Source organism: Rhea pennata, chromosome 5 (genome assembly GCF_028389875.1).
Source record: "Rhea pennata isolate bPtePen1 chromosome 5, bPtePen1.pri, whole genome shotgun sequence".
Classification (NCBI taxonomy): domain Eukaryota; kingdom Metazoa; phylum Chordata; class Aves; order Rheiformes; family Rheidae; genus Rhea; species Rhea pennata.
The window spans coordinates 5,197,458-5,215,916 of record NC_084667.1 but is presented as its reverse complement, the minus strand read 5'-3'; the positions used below and the strand labels follow the sequence as shown (position 1 = coordinate 5,215,916).

Sequence of the window (18,459 nt, the reverse complement as noted above, 5' to 3'; positions counted from 1 at the left end):
AGTGTTTGTGTGTTCACGTATGTGGATGTGTAGTGGGTGTTACGCTGTGTAAAACAGTGCTGATATCTTTTAAGTGTTACTTACATGAAAAATTCTGTTTTCCTCATGCTACTGCTGTTTACTCTGCATGAAAAAAGTAACGTATTTCTACTTAAAGTTGCTCTGCATGTGCAGAGGAAGAACTGTGCTTGTACAGGCAACTGTGAAATGTCTACATTTAACTGTCAAACTTTCCATGTTTAAGTACTTGGTTTGCAACTAAAGAATTTAAATTAATTTATCAGAGTGCTTGTTCTACTGTGTTTCTACATGATTTTTTTGAAGATAAAGGCTAATTCTGTAAAATAATGTAAAAATAACTGAACCTTCTTGTATATTATCAACAGAGTTTGATTTCCTGATAGAAGTTAAAGTATTATCTTCTCTTGCACGCTGGGCCCTGTTGAGAATATATGTCATGTAGACTCTGTGTTTTCCTGTGACAGATTTTGTTGCTATGAATTTTGTATTTGAAATGCATTATGTAATGGAAGTACCAGAGCACTTATGTTACAATGTCCTCCATATCTGTCCTCTTTTCCTTCTCACCTGCTGCAGCTAATATATTATTCAAAAATGGTAGTTCACTACTTTTTTACAGAGATCTTTTTACAAGATTTGAAAAAATTTATGCGTCTACATTTTTTTTCACTGCCTGAAAAATTGCTTAGGTAATTTTGGACTTATCATAAATTTTGCCATATATTTGATCAACCCATATCAGATTTTAACTGATGTAATGAGACATAAATAAGGAACAAGTTGCCAGACTATTTGATATTGTCAAACCAATTAATTTGCTAGAAATGCAAGACCTTAGGATATATTCAGTGAAATATTAGGACAGCTCAGTTTCAAATGTATGTAAATTTCAGTGACTGTAGATATTCTTAGGTGTAGAACTGAGAATTATCTATACACTTTTGTGTCAATGTGTTTTGTTTTGTGTAAAAAATACGAAATTCGGTAGTATTATGGAAAGAAATTGGAGGATCTCCTGGAATTGAAATGGATACTCTTGTCTTTTAAGATAAGCACCACATTTTAATTGCCAAAATATATTTTGCTACCTCCATATGGAATGTAAGAACAAATATTATCAGTATTTAAAACTATTTTTTTTGCTGTCAGAGTGATGGATTTGCATACTTCAGAGACTTAACGCATTGCACAAGTCTATTGCAAAACTGATGTAACAATTTAATGTGAATGATAACAAGATAGAATTTGCATTTCTCCAGAAATTACTCTGTGCACTTCAATTCTTGAGTTGATGAAACTATAAAATAAGAACAAAAGCGTTGGCAAATTAGCTGACACGAAGATGATTTAGTTGTGAAAATAAGAATTTGGAGGACTTGGGAAGCTTTAGTTGTGAATTTTGAGGGCTTTTATTTTAATAAGTGACAATATGCTAAGCTTGCATGAATATCAGATCAATGATAGGTTATATTCTCTTTAACGAGCAACATTGTGTGTATACATAGGTATATATGAACATTTAATTTCGGTGTAATGGGGCTTTAATCATACTTTCCAATTTTGATAACACTTTGTCAAGAATAAAAACATAAAAATCTAAATAAGCATTGTTTCAAACAATAATTGAGCAAAACCAGACACTTCTGAATTAAAGATGTGCATTATCAATGTATGTATAGTAATTCTTAAGTCAATTCCAAAATTTTTTTTTTAATAGGATAACAGTCAAAAGCCCTGTTTAAAGTCTGTTGCTGTGTACAGTATGAGGTCTGGATATGAGGATGATGATGAATATCATTTTTTGTTACTGAATCCTTAAGTAATCCTAAGAGGTACTGAGTGTTCTTACACACAGATTTCTATTTCTTTCCTCATATGTAGCAGTGGAAAAAGGGATTAGGGATGCTTGGCACCACACAAGATAAATCTGTACAGCAATTACCACATTTCAGTAGAGAATGTTATAGTTATGCTATAATTTAAGCTTTCAAATGAATTAGGAGTTCTTAGGGAGGAGAGAGTATATAAATGGAAAATGCTTTATTAATTTGATTTTGCAAATTTTAGCAAAGGAAAGTCTGCCAATATTTAGTAGAATATCAATCAAAATACTGTAAATGGTTATGAAAATATTAATTAAATTCATTTGTGAATCTTTAACTAGATGTTGGATGATTATGTAATTATGGAATAAATAATACCACCTGCAATATATAGAGACGTATAACACAAATAACAAAAGCATTTCTTCTACTCTTTCTCCAAATAATTCATTTAAGCGTTATTTTCTGGCTTAGTGAACTGCATTTTTTAAAATTCATCATTTAAACTAGTTGGCAGAGAGTAAAACCTATTATATTGCCAAAAGGATATTGGAGAATCACCTTTTTGCCAGATAAAAATAAAATCTCTTCACTTAAAGGCATTTTTGGACTTTTTCCTCTTTGATATTTGAATGCTCTTTAAAAATTTTGGAGCTTAGTTGCCATTTTGTGGTTTCCTAAGTGTCCTTTTTATTTCTGAATAAAGCAGTAACTTCAAAAGATCACCAGTAAACCTTTGTTTTTGAAGTCTGAAATTACAAAATTTCTGAGAGAAAACTAGCAGTAGTTTTGTCCTGGTCCCACAGAATCACAGAAACGTTGGGGTTGGGAGTGACCTCTGGAGATAATGTAGTCCAGTCCCCCTACTCAAGTACAGTCACCTGGAGCAGGTTGCCCAGGACTGTGTCCAGTTGGGTTTTGAGCGTCTTAAAGGATGGAGACAGCACAGCCTATCTAGGCAGCCTATTCCAGTGTTCGGGTATGCTCACAGCAAATAAAGCGTGTGTTTTTCTGTTTTGGGTTTGTATTTTTTCCTCCCTCTCTTAGGTTCAGATGGAATTTCCTGAGTTTCAGCTTGTGCTCGTTGCCCCTTTTCCTGTGACTAGGCAGCACTAAGAAGAGGCTGCCTCTCTCTTCTTTACCCCGTGCGTTGGATACTTGCACCCATGGATGAGATCCCCCCGAGCCTTCTCTTCGCCAGGCTAAACTGTCCTAGCACTCTGGGCCTCTCCTCACATCACAGATGCTCCTCCAGGCCCTTAATCACTTCAGTGGCCCTTTGCTGGACTTGCTCCAATATGTCTGCACTTCTCCTGTGTTGGGGAGCCCAGAACTGGAACCAGCACTCCAGATACCTCTCACCAGTGCTGAGGGGAGGGGAAGGATCACCTCCCTTGACCTACTGGTGATGCAGCCTTATGCAGCCAGGTATACTATTGGGCACTTTCCCTGTGTGGGCACGTTGCTGGCCTGTGTTCAGCTTTTCCAGCATGACAGCCAGGTCCTTCTGTGCAAAACTGCTTTCCAGGTGATTGGCCCTTAGCCCCACTGGGGCTAATAATGTTGCAGAAAATGAAATCACTGAGAAATTTCTGAAGTCATAAATAGACACTTGAATTGTTTTCACTGGGGCAGATCTATGTATCTGCTAGCCTGCAGAATCTAATCAAAAAGAGATGTGTTAAAATACTGTCTGTTACAATTGTCTAAAAATGTCTCCTTGAAATAGCTGTATCAAGGGATTGTTGTACATTCATTTGTTGGTTAACTAAAATCACTAATATTACTGTGTGTGTAGTACAAGATTTTGCCGGTGCTACTGTGTGAATCAAGAATGTAACAAAACATCCATATGAACAGAAGTTAGTATGTTGGCAGCACTTATGGATGCAGCCGTGTGAACAGGAAAGAGCTTTTTTTTTTTTTTTTATGTATGTGTTCAGATATGTGATGTGATTGCACTTTGCGAGGGGAATTTTTTGAGATATGCTGTTATGGTGTTGTTAGACTGGGAAAGAGTCTGCGGTGTAAACTAGTAATGTAACTTTTCTAAAAGATGAATATTGTGGCTTAAAATGCATCCCCAACTGAAAGCATTTTATGTCTTCCTGGTGGTAATCTTCAGGTCTTCAGTTTCTTTCCACAGCACTTAAGATACTAGAGTAGTTAAATAGACAACAGTCTACATAAGGTAGTTATTGAGGTATCTGTGAAGAAGTTTCTTGATGGTATGTAAGTGTTTAATTTTAAAGCTACAGCTTGTATTCCCCAGTAAAGTTGTTTGTATTACATTTATAGCAGTGGAAGAGTTGCATCATGATTAATTTACATAAAAACTAAATCTGAGTTTCTCTCTCAAAAAAGTATCATATTTTGTTACAACTATTACTTCTTGATTTGTGAGCAGGTGATTTTTAGATTGTGTGTAGCCTAGTGTTTTGCTTTAGTGATTCTATTATGGAAATAGCCTGTGCCAAAATTCTGAGTTTTACTTTTGTTTAAGCCCCTTGGTTTAGATGATGTCTTATCTCAGATGTTTATGAAGGTGACTCAAGTGCATGGGTGGTCCCATGTCTCTTACCTTCTTTGGGCCACAAAACCATGCAGTTTTGTCTTTGCAGATATTAAGTCAGGGCCAAACCTTTCCTGAAGCTCCTTGAGTTTATCAAGGGACTTCATAAGTATGGGAGGCTTTTTTTTCAAAATAGATGTGACTTTTTTTTTTTTTTTTTTCACTTGAATAGACAGTCTGCTCCCACATCCTGGTGTCTGTTCATTGTCCTGAGGCTAGGAAACTTGATAACCTGGTGTTTTACCCTTCTGTCCCCAGAGGCATTCTCTTTTTTCACGGTCACTATCGTTGGTAGTTAGTTGGAGGCTGAGTAGGTATGTTTGGGCTGCAAATAGCAAGAACACTTGCCGATACCCTTATAGAAAGGAATTGGCTGAAGTTGGTGGCCTTACTGGTTGAAAATTCTTGTACTAGTGAAGGGGTTTTTTTTATTTTATTTTTTAATAATTGGCCCAAAGAGATGTCTTATCCTCAGGTGAGTGTGCATAGAGAATAGATTATGAAGTTGATGATAACTTCCTGGCACAGGTGGTGGAGAAGCCGGTGAATAGAGGTGCATTGCTGGACCTTGTACTAACAAACAAGGAGGGACTGGTTGGAGGTGTGAAAGTTAGGGGCAGCCTTGGCTGCAGTGACCATGAAATGATGGAGTTCAGGACGCTCTGAGGAGGAAGCAAGGCAAAAAGTATGATTACAACACTGGAGTTCAGGAGAGCAAACATTGGCCTCTTCAGGGACCTACTTGAAAGGTAGGGCCCTAGAAAGAAGAGGGGTCCAAGAGAGCTGGTTAATATTCAGGGATCACTTCCTCCAGGCTCAAAAACGGTGCGTCCCAATGAGTAAGAAATCGAGCAAAGGGGGCAGGAGACCTGCGTGGATGCAAGAAGCTCCTGGCAAAACTCAGACAGAAGAAGGAAGTTCATGGAAGATGTAAGCAGGGACAAGCCATCCGGGAGCATTACAGGAACACTGTCAGAGTATGCAGGCGTGTGACAAGGAAGGCCAAGGCCCATTGGGAATGGCAAGGATGTAGAGGGTGTAGGAGATTGTAATGCAGGTGTGATTAAAAATGGAAAAGAATTTATAATGAGTGGGGAATGAGGGTGGGCAAAAGTACTGTTCTAAATCCAGTGAAGTTTTCTGTATACTTTTTAAATTACTGTTTGTGATATTTGAGTAGATAGTATACTTGGCGAAAGCCATGGCTTTCTATAGCAGTAGACCTGCTTAATCATTTCACTGGATGTTTTGAGTACCTAAATGGCTGTTACACCTACAAGTATCACAGTAGTGTATGGAATTTGTGGTTTTGAAACACTCCAGATTGCCTATGTAGCTTATGTAAACTCTACAAGGAATTATTTGTAGGTATATTGTTGTGGCAATGGTATAGTTGTTAGCTGCTATTTAAAAATACGAGGGGAAAAAAAATTCTAGAGCATTAATTTATTAAAATTGTATTTTTCATTATAGATAAATTCATAGTTATGAACAAAAATAAGGCAAAGTATAAAGCGAGAAATGTAGCAAGTTATTGTGACTAGCATTTACAGAGAGCAGTCTTTGGATAAATGGCAAATCAAATTTTACTAAATGCTATATGAATTACTAGAACACTGTAAATAACTAGAAAAAATACATTTCAATTACTTGAAAGCAGAAGTCTATTACCTTATGTAAAGATTTGAATATTTTTATAGAAATAAAAATTACATGCTTATTAATCTTGTAGTGCAGAATTATAAATGATTCAATGTAGGTTGTAGCTAGCAGAAGTCCATTACACTGAATTTCGCTCGTTCAGCTTTTATAGAAAGTGAAATTAAACTGCAAAATGTTTTTTTTTTTTTGAGTGACATGATAAGCATTTCATTGTGCAGCAGGTGAACATAAAATTATTTTTTCAGTTTGTACACTGAACACGTTTACTTGTTTGCTTATTCTGGAGTAAATTTTTTCAATCTCTCTTCTAAAAGTAAAATTAAAGCACTGTGACTAATCCTGAATTTTCTCAATATTTTTGTTACATTATAGTTTCATTGTCCTGTTTTTTTTCTCTGGGTGTGTTCCTTCCCATTTCTTTCCCCTTGATGTTCTCCCTCTTTCCTTCCCCTTCTTCACAGTACTGCTAGTAGTAGTAGTAATAACTATTCAGGAAAAAGGATGAAGCTGAATATACCAAAAATAGGAAAAATTGTATTTTAATCCTTTCCTTACTGGAGTCTAAAAGAGATAGTAAGATGCTTAAAAACTGGTGTCTTTTCCCCTAAGTAATACTCAAAATCTTGTAAAGTACACAGAATTTTATTTTACAGCTGGTGAAATTAGTACAGAATCACTGAGGGGTTTATGGAGAGCTGTGAGAAATGCAAAAGAGAATCCTAAATATACACAGAAACTTTTTTAAGTGTAGAAGGAACAAGTTTACCTTAGTTTTAGTTGTCGTCATACTTTAAGAGTAGCTGAAATTACACATAACCTTTCGGAAAGGTTTTGCCCCTTTTCTTCCATTTCCTTTCACTGACAAGTTCATTTTTGCTCTTACTTAACCTGAAAAGGCTGAAATAATTCAAATATATTGATTTCTGTATTTTTGCTTTAAAAATGATGAAAGTCCCTAGGTAACCAGATTTTTGGAGGGAAGTTAGATCTCAAAGTGAGGGGTAAAGTGTAGGGAACATCTGCTTCTTGAGTGCGTGTGATTTGCGATTTACTGTCCTGTTATTGTGTGACTGACCGGGTGGTGGTCCTTTCACAGAAGCAGGTCAGTCCTTTAGATACCATGAACCTACCTAAAAGTTTTGCATATCAGGACAGAAGCTTTGAACTGAATGCAGTGTTGTCTGTTTTATTCCTCTGAACGATAATGAATTTAAAGTATCCACCCAAATTACCTGAATAAAGCTTTTGATGCACTATAGATGGCCTTTCTTGGGCTCCATGGGGATCTGAAGGCTTTTAAAAATGTGGGTTATTTTAAAGATTGGAAGGAAGAAATTCGTGGTAGGTAATAGCAAGATATTTAAAACGAGTCCTATACTTCAATTCCAAATCTAGCAGTTAGCAATACTTAAAAATGGGATAGAGATGCATCTGATAGACTGTGCTGTTTACTTGTGCCAGGCTTGCTTTTGAGGTATCATCTTCCAGCAAGACTCTGCAAAACAATCCTGGTAACAAAGAATCTTTCTTACAGAGCTATGTTGCCTCTGCAGGCTATCAAGAGGGAAAAATGGTGAGAACTTACTCTAGTGAAGGTGTGGTATGGCTGACTGGGTGTGAGAAGCAAACCTGTTGGAAAAAGCTGGGTTTTTTTCCTATTTTTTTAAATGCAATCATTTCTTAAAGAGAATTGTATTTTAAGAATTGAGTAACATTTGATTCTTATTAGTAGTTTGTTTTGGTGTAGGTATTTGTGATGGCATCACGGTTAGATTAACACTGTTAGTACAGGGTGTAATGGGAGCTTCCTTGGGCAGAGCTCTTTGAGCTTACAACACAAATTGCCGTACCTTTGGGGCAATCCTGTGAGTAAATAGATAGCACAGTGTGAAGTCAAACTTAAAGTCTCACCTAGTCTGTCACTTGCCATACAACATTCTGGCCTTCTGGCATAAGCAGTTAGAATGGTGACTGAATTTTTAAAATTTAGCTCTCTGATTAACGTTTTAGTGCCAGCATCCCTCGCCCTCTGACCTGAGTTCGTGTCTGTGTCTCATGCTGGCATGCCCTGGAGCCCTGCTGCAGTCACTTTTGCTGTCTGCTTTTTTCTTTTTCTTTCCTCTGTTCTACCCATTTACTATTTCTTTTCTTCTGCATTGTTGTGTGGAATTTAGTTGCTTTTGCATAGGAAACTGGTAACTGCTTTACACACCCTCAGGTATGATGGCAGCCTCTAGCTGTCTCTTTGGAAGGTATGGCTCTTCCATACGTCCTCTCTCAGGTCTGCTAGCCCTGTACAGATCTTGCTCCCTATTGCGTCCAGAGTAGCATGAGGCAGCTGTTTAGGCAAGTGAAGCTCACTCTCTGTGTTACTTTTCCTTTTTTTCCACGATTTAAATATGTTTATTTTCTACATACATGCTGAAGTCATCTATCTCTTTTTTATTTTTTTCTTCTTTTTCATTTTGATACTGGAAATCTTTGGATTCAGCCCTGTATAGTCTAAAACCTTTGTATCTTTGGAACCTGAATTGTCCTGCTCTGGAATGGTGGCTTTTCTGACTAAAATAGAGGACAAATAAGTTCCTTGTAGTATTTCAAAGTAACAACCATATGAGACTTACTGTTCACTTTGTTTAACAGAAGATGCTGTATACATTGGAATCCTAATTGAGATTCTGAGAGAATCTTCTGCAGTCACTGCAGCATGACACTGTACACAACTTAAAAGCAGTTGAGAAAAAAATTTATGAGATTTTACAAGTGACCAGGCTAGAAATCTATTTCAGCTTCTCTATACGTATAGCACATTAATTGAGTTTGGATAATCTTGTTTAATATGCAGGAATCCACAGAATATTCTGCACTGTGTCATTTCCTGACTGGCGTGGTGGCTGTGTGTTTTGTCGTGCTGTACGTCTTCGGTGTTTCAGCAATGAGACATCGCTGAGATATCAGGAGGTGGAAAATTAGAATTTGTCATGAAAACCTCAGCTAATGATCTGTACAAACAGCAGCAGAACCTCTAGCTTTTGTGTAAACTGTGAAGAAGTACCAGCCTGTTAAAATTTTGATAAATGTATGTGGAGAAGCTACTGTGTTATTAAAAAAAAAAAAATCATATGGAAGACAGGAATAATTACAATTATGAGCTGTTCAGAAGTACTTTTTTAAACCCATGGCCATTGTTCTGATGCTGAAATGTGACGTTAAAATGCTTTTCAGAGGCTCAGATGTTACAAGCTGTACGTAGTGCAACTTTCTGCAGAAATCTATTTTCTCTTCAAAATGAATTTGCTGGGGTGTTGTATGATCATTACATTCACATTTAACTAATCATTGTAAGCTATACTTGCTATTCTTCAACAGCATGATGACCTCTAACAGAGGTAACAAGACATCATAATCTTCTGGAATGATGGTCTCAACCTACCTGATCAGAGAATACTCAGACTAAGCCTTTGCTTGCTGAAATGCCTCAATCACCTCTTGAAGAATAAGCCAAGAGTTGAAATGTCCCCTCCTATGTAGTTTGTAGCTCAGTAAATACTTTTGGTGCTGCACTAACCTGTGACCACCACTACAAGGAATAACTTGGGCAAGGAACTCGGGATAAACTGTAAGTGTTAACTTTGGGCAGAGGGAGGAACCCCACAATCCCCACGTGTGTTATGAAATGTAGAATATCTCTCCTAATGACTTTGTCATTCTTCACCACATGAGTAACAACTGAGTCTTCATACTAGTACTGGAACATTTTAAATCAGCAGTCAGCTATGCTGCTGTAATGAACTTGCATTTGGCTGCCTTTTCCAGTGCCCTGCTTGTATCCTACTGGAAGAGGCATTGTATAGGGATTTGTGATTTTGGGGAAAACGCAGCATCTTATAATTAGGCCATCAAGCTTACCAAAAAGATGAAAGCAGGATTATTTTATCTGGAACTGATCTGTCAGCGCTTGTGTTACTGTGTCCGTTTTGATTTTTAAGAGATCTGATTTTATTGTGTGTTTTGGGAGTGGGTTCTGAATCTGTGTGGGAGGCATCTCAACAACAGCAAAGGAAATGTTAACAGAAAATAGGGATGTTACTGAGATCTCATAAAGCTAAATCCTCTTTACATATAATGTTTTAGAAAACCTTCACAAGACCCAGGGCAAATGCCTGTTGCTTTTGATGGTGCAAGGGTGATTACCAGGCTCCACTTGAGCACTTTAGGTTTGAGATAGTCTTAAAAATGCCCTTTAGCAGTAGGCAAACCGTGGGGTGCTTTGCAGTATTTCGTAGTACTTTGAAAATATGCAAAACATCGCAACCAGAATAAACAACAGGTTGTGAATTGTTCTTGTGCACTTCCGTAAATTCGATTAAATCTTGCTGCTCTGGCAGTTTGTACTCCGTGTTGTGAAACAAAGAAAATAAAATACTGTTTCCATAAAGTGAATCCGTGCTGCTGAGAAGTAAACAATGCGCACATTTTAACAACAGAGTCTGTGCCGCTTTGGCTGCTCTGTAGGTCAGTATTCAGGTACTTACAGTAACTCTCCCCTCACTGAGGTGAATGAGGGGGAGGTCTATGAAGGTATATCTCTTCTGTGAGATTAGTACATCTGCCTGGGCTCTACACAGAGGAAACTGTCCGTGCAGGTAGTGGATATTCATATGACAGTCTCTGGATACTTGACTGTCACAGTTTAGATGACTTGAACTGAGAAATTGCATTATATTTTGGTGAACTTTCTCAGACTTTCTGCATCTTTTCTGTTCTTTTCCTCCAGTTCCTGATTCTCAGATGCTGAGCAATCAGCATTAGCCTCCACTTTTTGCTGTCTGTTGTTTTTCCTTATAATTGTTTCTATTTCATGGTAAAGGTGACGCAATCTTTAGTGTTGCAATGATATATGCTGTTGCAGGTATATGTATTTTTAAACTCTTTCAAGTTTATATGCAGTCATTTTTCTTAAGACTGCCAATATTGTAAGTTGTGCTGATGCATATGTTGCTTAGAAGGATGCCAAAGCAGCTGCTAGAGATGGCTCTGGGCTGCTGAAGTTCAAATGTCATCAGCCTCTTCATCCCAAAAGAATCTTACTGCAGGGGGAGCAAGTAAGACAGCTTCCTAGAAATGTGATCAGATAATAACAGATTGATCTTTTTTTTCATGAAATAATACCACCAAAACCAAGCAATGACTAAAACCTGAAAAGAGCTGCGCAAGTGGAGAAGAGTTGTCTTTGACGAGTTCAGTGAATCAGTCCAAGCCCATCTCTTTTCCAGTAACAGCTTCATACTCTTTCCTAAACATAGTAAAACATGCAAATGATCTGTTTAGTTTTCTATTGTCCTTTTGAGTTGTAAACCAAAACACTGTGAGCAGAAAATCTACATCCAATTTATTTTCAGACGTATTTCTACAAAATTACATGGCTTGAATGGTTATTTCTTGATTACTTGAAAGCTTTCATCTGTATTTTTGAGCTGTTTTAATTTGAGTACTCAGGTACTATTTTTGTATGAATTTGGAGTTTGGCTTTTAATGTACTGTTATATTCACATTACTCTGTGTGTATGTGTATATATATGCATATATATGTATGTACTTCATATGTACCAAAGGGTTTTGTTGAAATATATGTTGTGATTTGTTTGTTTATTGCTTAAAGTATCTGTTCTGGATTTTGCTGGTGCATAGTCTTACAGTTACATTCAAATAAAACTCCTTTCGTTCTGTTGTGTGTGAGCCATTCTGAGATAAGGTGTAGACTTAGATCGCAGAGGCTACCAAGAGAGGGGGGTTCGGGCTGTTTTCCAGTGAAAGCACTCATGTGTTTTTGTTTACTTCCTGTTTGCCGCCCCTTCTTCCAGCAGAAAAATTACAGTATTCCCCCCGCTTTTTTCCTTACACTGGAAGGTATTGCACTGGAAAGTATGGAGCATAACAAGGACATTGCAAAGGTAATGTCCAAAAAGGCTTGCTTTTGTTCCTATGAACATTTTGGAAGTCCTGCAGACTTCTTACAGTCTGAAGAAATCAGAGACTTCTAACTCAGAGCTGCTGATAGCATGTTGCTTGGTAGTGGCTTTATTTGGTCTCTCTCCCATGGGGTTCCAGAACAGACTTAATAGAAAGAGAAGCATTCCCCAAAACACTAGTGCTTGAACGAAAATGAACCTCTGATTCATGAAATTGCTGAATAGCATAGGTTTTTTAAAAAATGACATAGCATTGTGAGAATTTGCGACTTTGTTTTGATGTAAATGACTCAGTGTTTACAAAAATATTACAGCAGCAAAAGGCTGCCAATAGGGGGTTTACGCCTCGCAGGGAGAAGGTTTTATATAAACAGCTGAAGTCTGGGTTTTGGCAGCACAAAGTGACATCGAGTTACGGGCAAATACGCTGTTACACTGGCAAGAGTTGAATGACACCAGAAGATGTTGCAACTTAAGAAAAAGTGGGACTAGAACCTCAGACATATATTTTGGCAGAGGGGGAAGACTACTCTTAAACTTAGTCTAAGCTTATTCTTTTGTAAAAACAAAAACCTTTTTTGCTTCTGTTGTAGAAAATTTAATGAGGCCTCTTAAGAACTATGGCATCTCTTGGTGAGTTTATCTTTTAACATAAATCTAACTTCTTTAGAGATATACTTGGTATCATGTTGGAAAGCTAAATTTTTGCTTTATTGTTCCAGTATGTCTATGGGTTTTTTGATAGAAGAGACTGCTCCAGTTGTATGGAGGGGGCTCATGGTAATGTCTGCTGTTGAGAAATTGCTGAGACAGGTAAGGAGTTACTTAACATGTTTTTTGCCTAATAGACAAATCACTTACATTCACAATTGTATTTCAGACTGAAGGGTTATTAAAAAATGCATTTGGCTGATATGTGAATGTTTGTAATACTGTTTCATATGATGGTGGGGAGCATTTTTGTGGTTTGGTCTTCTGTATGGACTTTTATTTTTGATAGGCTTCTGAACGTGTGTGTGCACTAAGGATTTATTTTCTTGGTGTTGTTAGTTACTAGAAAGGTTTTCATTGGAGAACTAAATGGCACAAATCTGCTTATGGAAGTTTGATAGGAATCATGGACAAAAGTGCTATTTGCAGTCTTGCTTGCTTATGAAAGTTCCGTAATTTAGGCAAACTATGAGGGATATGCATTAAAAAAAGATCCCCAGTGGCTGTCTCAAATGGATTTACCAGATCAATCAGTGGTTTGGTGTTTTCAGTGCTTTCGGTGGTCCATGTTCATTAGCAGTTCCTTTGACCTGCATTTTCCTGGCCTTGGAGCATGATTTCCTTGGCCATTGGAACTGGTGATTGTAAGGCAAATTAAAATGTCCTGGGTTATTCTTTCCACTTCATTCCCTGTGCATTGTAAGCATTTATTATGACTTACAAATATGACTTCCACTTAACTTCCCTTGCCTTTCAACCATTCTGAGGATAAGAGAATTTAATCTTAACTTCAGGTGAGAGGGAAGGTTGATAGTTTTTACACTTCAGTAGGCCCCTCTAGTTGTTCTATGCATTTGATGAGTAAAACACCCCCCCATCCACATTTTTTCTCAATTCTTTTTATGGCTTTTTTATGCAATTGTAAAAGAAAAAATGTATTTTGAAATTGCTTAAGTGTTTGAATGTAGCTGTGCATATCTAAAGCCATATTGCCTTACGTGCTTGTTTATTCACCAGGACTAAGACTGCTTTGATGGCATTTGACATATGACAGCTACATAAAAATTATTAGATACTATCTCTGCGTAACTATCTCTGCGTAGTGCAGATAGATTGTTAGTTAATACGTTTTCAGGCATATGGAAGCAGGGTGGCTTTTTTTTTTTTTTCCCCTTAACAGAACACAGAACTTATTTTCCTCTTACTGTAGGTAGATCTGTGAAGTGCTAATGAGACAGCTGAAAAAAACTCATGTTTAGACTTTGAAGTGGCCCAAACTGTTCATAGTTGCATTTATTTCAGGGATTTAATGTATACAGCTTGGAGATCAGTAGGTTCCTCTATGTCTTCTGTAAATGCCTTAATTATATGCTCCCTTAATGATTGAAAGGAAGGCTAGGAAGATGTTCCCCCCCACCACCTCTTTCCATCCTAGTTCTGCTCAGTTCTCCTCTGTTTCTAGCACAGACTTTACATAGTGGCAAATGCTGCCCTACTCAGAAGAGCCACATGTCCAACAGATTTTAAGGAAGAGCATCTTTGTCTAGACTTGGCATTTAAAAATAAGGAGCATTCATGCCAGTAACTGTGGAAAGGCTATTCCAGCCTCATGTGCTGTGTGGTTTTGGTCAGTACTGCAAAGATGACAGAACTTAAAACTTCACAAGCAGAGCTAAAGTTAGCACCTGCTATATTTGCATACCAGATCCTGGGAGGCTAAAGCCTTTTGGCAGGCACTCCAGTGCTATTACTTCAACCGGTGGTATCCCCAGATGGGCAGCATGTGCCAGGTCTCTTGTCTGGGGTGCTGATAATGCCCTGTAATGAGTTGGTTGCTCCATAGCAACCAGCAGTTACATGCTGGCAGATCATGCTGTAGGAATGAGACAGTCCCTTAATGCTGGGGGCATTAGTGATTTCCCTGACAGTGGAATTTAACTTCTGAAAGAGGAGGATTTAACAGCTAAGTTTCTTCTTTCTGAAAGCATTTTGCTTCTATATATTGACCAGGCTGATCTTAAATCTAGGATGGAAAGAGTTGTTTGCATTTTCTCCTAGGAAGAAGGAAACTTTTAGATCACAGGAAGCACCAACAACAGGTTCTAATGTACAAGTGGTTTTTAGAAAATGACTAATAAATTATTCAGATTGACGCATACTATTTTGGTTTTAAAGCCTTTAATCTCCCTTTGGGCGTAATCACTAGTCAGTCTCAAGAGTGGATTAACTCCAGAGCTAATAGAGTTATAGCCTGGGACACCTAAATGAGAGAGGACCGCAGCGTGTAATAATGTTTTTAAAGATTGTACCATTCCACTATATATTAGAAATGGTTTTGTGGTCTTCTGGGGCTCCGAAATTGATTCGTGTTTTCTCTTAATCTGTTGCTGATTGGTCTTAGCCATTGCATTTTGTTCAACAGGATAACATTGCTTGCAAAAGTAAAATATTTCTGTGTTTAACTTCCTAGCAGTTGTTTTAAATCATGCTCTTAGGAAGTAGCTCCTTTTCTTTCTGTAGGTACATATAAAGTATCTAAATTAGCCCCCTAATCTAGGTTTATAGCACATTGTAACCAGAGTGCAAGGAATTTTTTTTGCATTCAGACAGGCTGATAAAACAGCCAGATAAAAAAAACATTTTATGTAATTTATTACGTCAGATATATGTTCTCAAGCTTTCACATTAAAAACATTCATAGTGTTGTGTGGTGTCTATTGCTAGTTTTTTATAGCATTGAGACTATGTATTTGGTATATGAGTAACTTTGGATCTTAGTTCACCAACTTATTTTTTCATTTTTTGATTTTTTTTTTAATTGTTTTTCATACAAATGAAGCTGTTCTGCAGTTTATCATGCTTTAGATACTCCAATAAAGCATTGATGGGCCTAGTTTCCAAACTCATTAATGGAGATGTATTAATTCATTAGCTTGTTAACTCTATTAAGTCTGTGGATCTAGACTTTAATGATTATTTAAAGTTTCTCTTACTCTTGCAACTTAATAAGGCTCTGGGATTCTTATTTTGGAAAATAAATTTGTTGCGTATATACATATATGTGTTTCTTTACATACTTATTGCATATAGGATTTCCTACTCAAGCGATCAAAGAGCTTTACAAACCTTTTTTTCCTTTTGTGATATGTGTATATCTGTCCTTTTCTGATCTTGCCTCTTGGGTGGGTGAATGACTTTTCAGCATAGTAGAGACTCCCTTGTTTTTTTTTTTTGTTTTTTTTTTTTGTTTGTTTGTTTTTTGTTTTTTTTTTTGTTTTTTTTTTTTGTCTCTTTGCATTTCTATTTGTTTATGGCCAGGTCATGCATCACTTTTCACATAAACACCACCTTTTAAACCCAAGCTCTCTTTTTGCTGCACATGTCATTTGAGAAGCTACACCTGTTCTGGTGTGTTGCAGCATCAGACTGGTAGGTACTGGGCAGTAATAGTGAACGCCCACGTTAGTGCTTGGTGCTTCTTTGGTGATCCATATCTCTGGAGCAAGGATAGTTCTCTGAAACAACATGGTATATTTTTCCTGGAACAGAGTTAGACTGAGAAGGAAATGAGCCTCAAAATACAACAGGAAGTTAACTGTTTATTACATATACATTGACATATGTATATCAAATTAGTGTATAAATCAAATAAAACTTACAGTATACTGATTCCGTAAAGTAATGTCCTAACTTGTAATAAAGGCATAGCTTGGTAGAAAGCATGCTAGTAACCTAACCCCATGCACCAGTACAGGCTGGGGGCTGACCTACTGGAAAACAGCTCTGCAGAGAGAGACCTGTGAGTTTTGGTGGACGGCAAGTTGCCTGTGAGCCAGCAATGTGCCCTTGTGGCCAGGAAGGCCAATGGTGTCCTGGGGTGCATTGGGAAGAGTGTTGCCAGCAGGTGGAGGGAGGTGATCCTGCCCCTCTACTCTACCCCTGGGGAGGCCTCATCTCGAGTGCTGTGTCCAGTTCTGGGCTCCCCAGTACAAGAGTCCACAAGCGTGGACGCTTAACTTGCGTTATGGTGTTACTTTTATGGGACAGGCAAAGCGTGTGATGCTGTAATGGGGAATTGTAACAAAGGTAGCCAGAAAAATGCACAACAATCAGAATTTTTTCAAACCATTGCCATATTTTTGCTTTTAGTACACATTTAAGTGTCTGAATATTACTGTCTTTTTTTCTACCAGCAGAGTGGATGTACCCAAAATGTATATGCTAAATGTTTTCCTGTTTCTATGATAATTTGCATTTTGCAACATACATCACTTGAAGTTTTGCTAATTTCAAAATTGACTTGTGTTTCACAGTGTTCATGTATTTATTTTACCCAGTCTGCAAGTAATTGAGATATTGAGGCAGGATATTTACAGCTTACATTTCACAGAGGTAAACAAAGCTGTGTTTAAACGACAAAGATGTGTTTGTACTTGACAGTGCATAATTGTAAAATATATTAGTCTTACTAAGTGTCATTTCAGTGAACAATTTCTAGAATTTCAGCAGTTCCTAAAAGATTTGTTTTGTTTTTCTATTTTGTGGTATCTTGACCTGAACAGGATATAGAAATTGTCAGTCCAGGCAAAAGTGTGTTATTTTACATGTTAAAAAAACCCATCAAACAGTACTGAGCCATCACTGTTCTTCAGAGCACTTGGATCTTTAGGGAGTTAAGATGCCTTTCTATTTCTGTTTTCGTGATTCAAGGTATAAAAATGAAAAGATTAGATATTTCTTGCACATAGGAGCATTGATACCAGGTATTACGCTTGATTTAGAAAAGTCAAGATGTGCCAGTGAGACCTCTTAAAAAGGGGTACAACACCCGGTGATAATACTGGCCAGGCTTTCCAGTTTGAAGATGTACTTTCATAAGCTGCACTTAGTTGGCCTGCATTTAGGACTGGCAGACAACAGCTCTGTACACAGGTGTGATTTTTTCTTTTTTTCTTTTTTTTCCTTGAATCTTTCATATGTCTTTATGTAAGAGCAGGGAAGGTTAATTGGAGTGCCTCATTTTATTATTGAACTTCAGGAACCTGCTTCAGGGGCAAGATAGACAGATGACCCACTCATCCTTTAAAAGAATTTATTTCAAAAAGTGTCTACACTGATTTCTGTTATCTATTTTGCTGAGACTAAAGGATCAACAAACTCATTTCATGCAAAGCCAGTGGAAACGTTGACACTGATTTTTACTGCACTGTTGTTTGTGGTGGTGATGTTTAGAAAAGCCTGTGATGAGAATTCTTTGTATTATCATCACTAATTTGCTCAAATGCTCATGATCACCTTGAAAGGTCCTGTCCAGAGCAAACTACCTTAACCAGGCCTAATTGTGATCATGCTTCCTGGAGAGCAGAAGCTGAACAGGGATTCAGAGATGTATTGCAGCCTGAAACGTGGGGGATGGCAGAAATGGTCGTCGTTCTTCCTGCCAGCCCCGGGTTCCTTACCGAGCTGGGATATTCCTCCTCTCCCCCAAGTGCCACGTACCCCTTTGACTCAACTGATGCTGTATGTTTTGAGGCAGGTATGGCTGAATGCATGTAAGCTTGATTCTTTATTTTTTTTTCTCAGTTGAAGCCACAAAAGCTGTTTTATCGCCTTTCTTATTTTAATGACAGTAGTAGGATCTGTACAGATCCCTGTTGCTTTCCTGGCTTGCGTTAGCAGCTGATACGGAAAGGGATTA

General features: G+C 37.6%; 1 protein-coding gene across 1 annotated transcript in view; it reads left to right on the top strand.

Moving 5' to 3' along the window:
* NUBPL (NUBP iron-sulfur cluster assembly factor, mitochondrial) overlaps positions 1 to 18,459 on the top strand; it is an 87,584-nt gene that overhangs the window by 18,915 nt on the left and 50,210 nt on the right. Inside the window, exons 5-6 of the mRNA XM_062576194.1 lie at positions 12,644 to 12,683; positions 12,773 to 12,863. Of these exons, the coding sequence (XP_062432178.1) occupies positions 12,644 to 12,683; positions 12,773 to 12,863 (131 nt within the window). The remainder of the gene's footprint in view (positions 1 to 12,643; positions 12,684 to 12,772; positions 12,864 to 18,459) is intronic.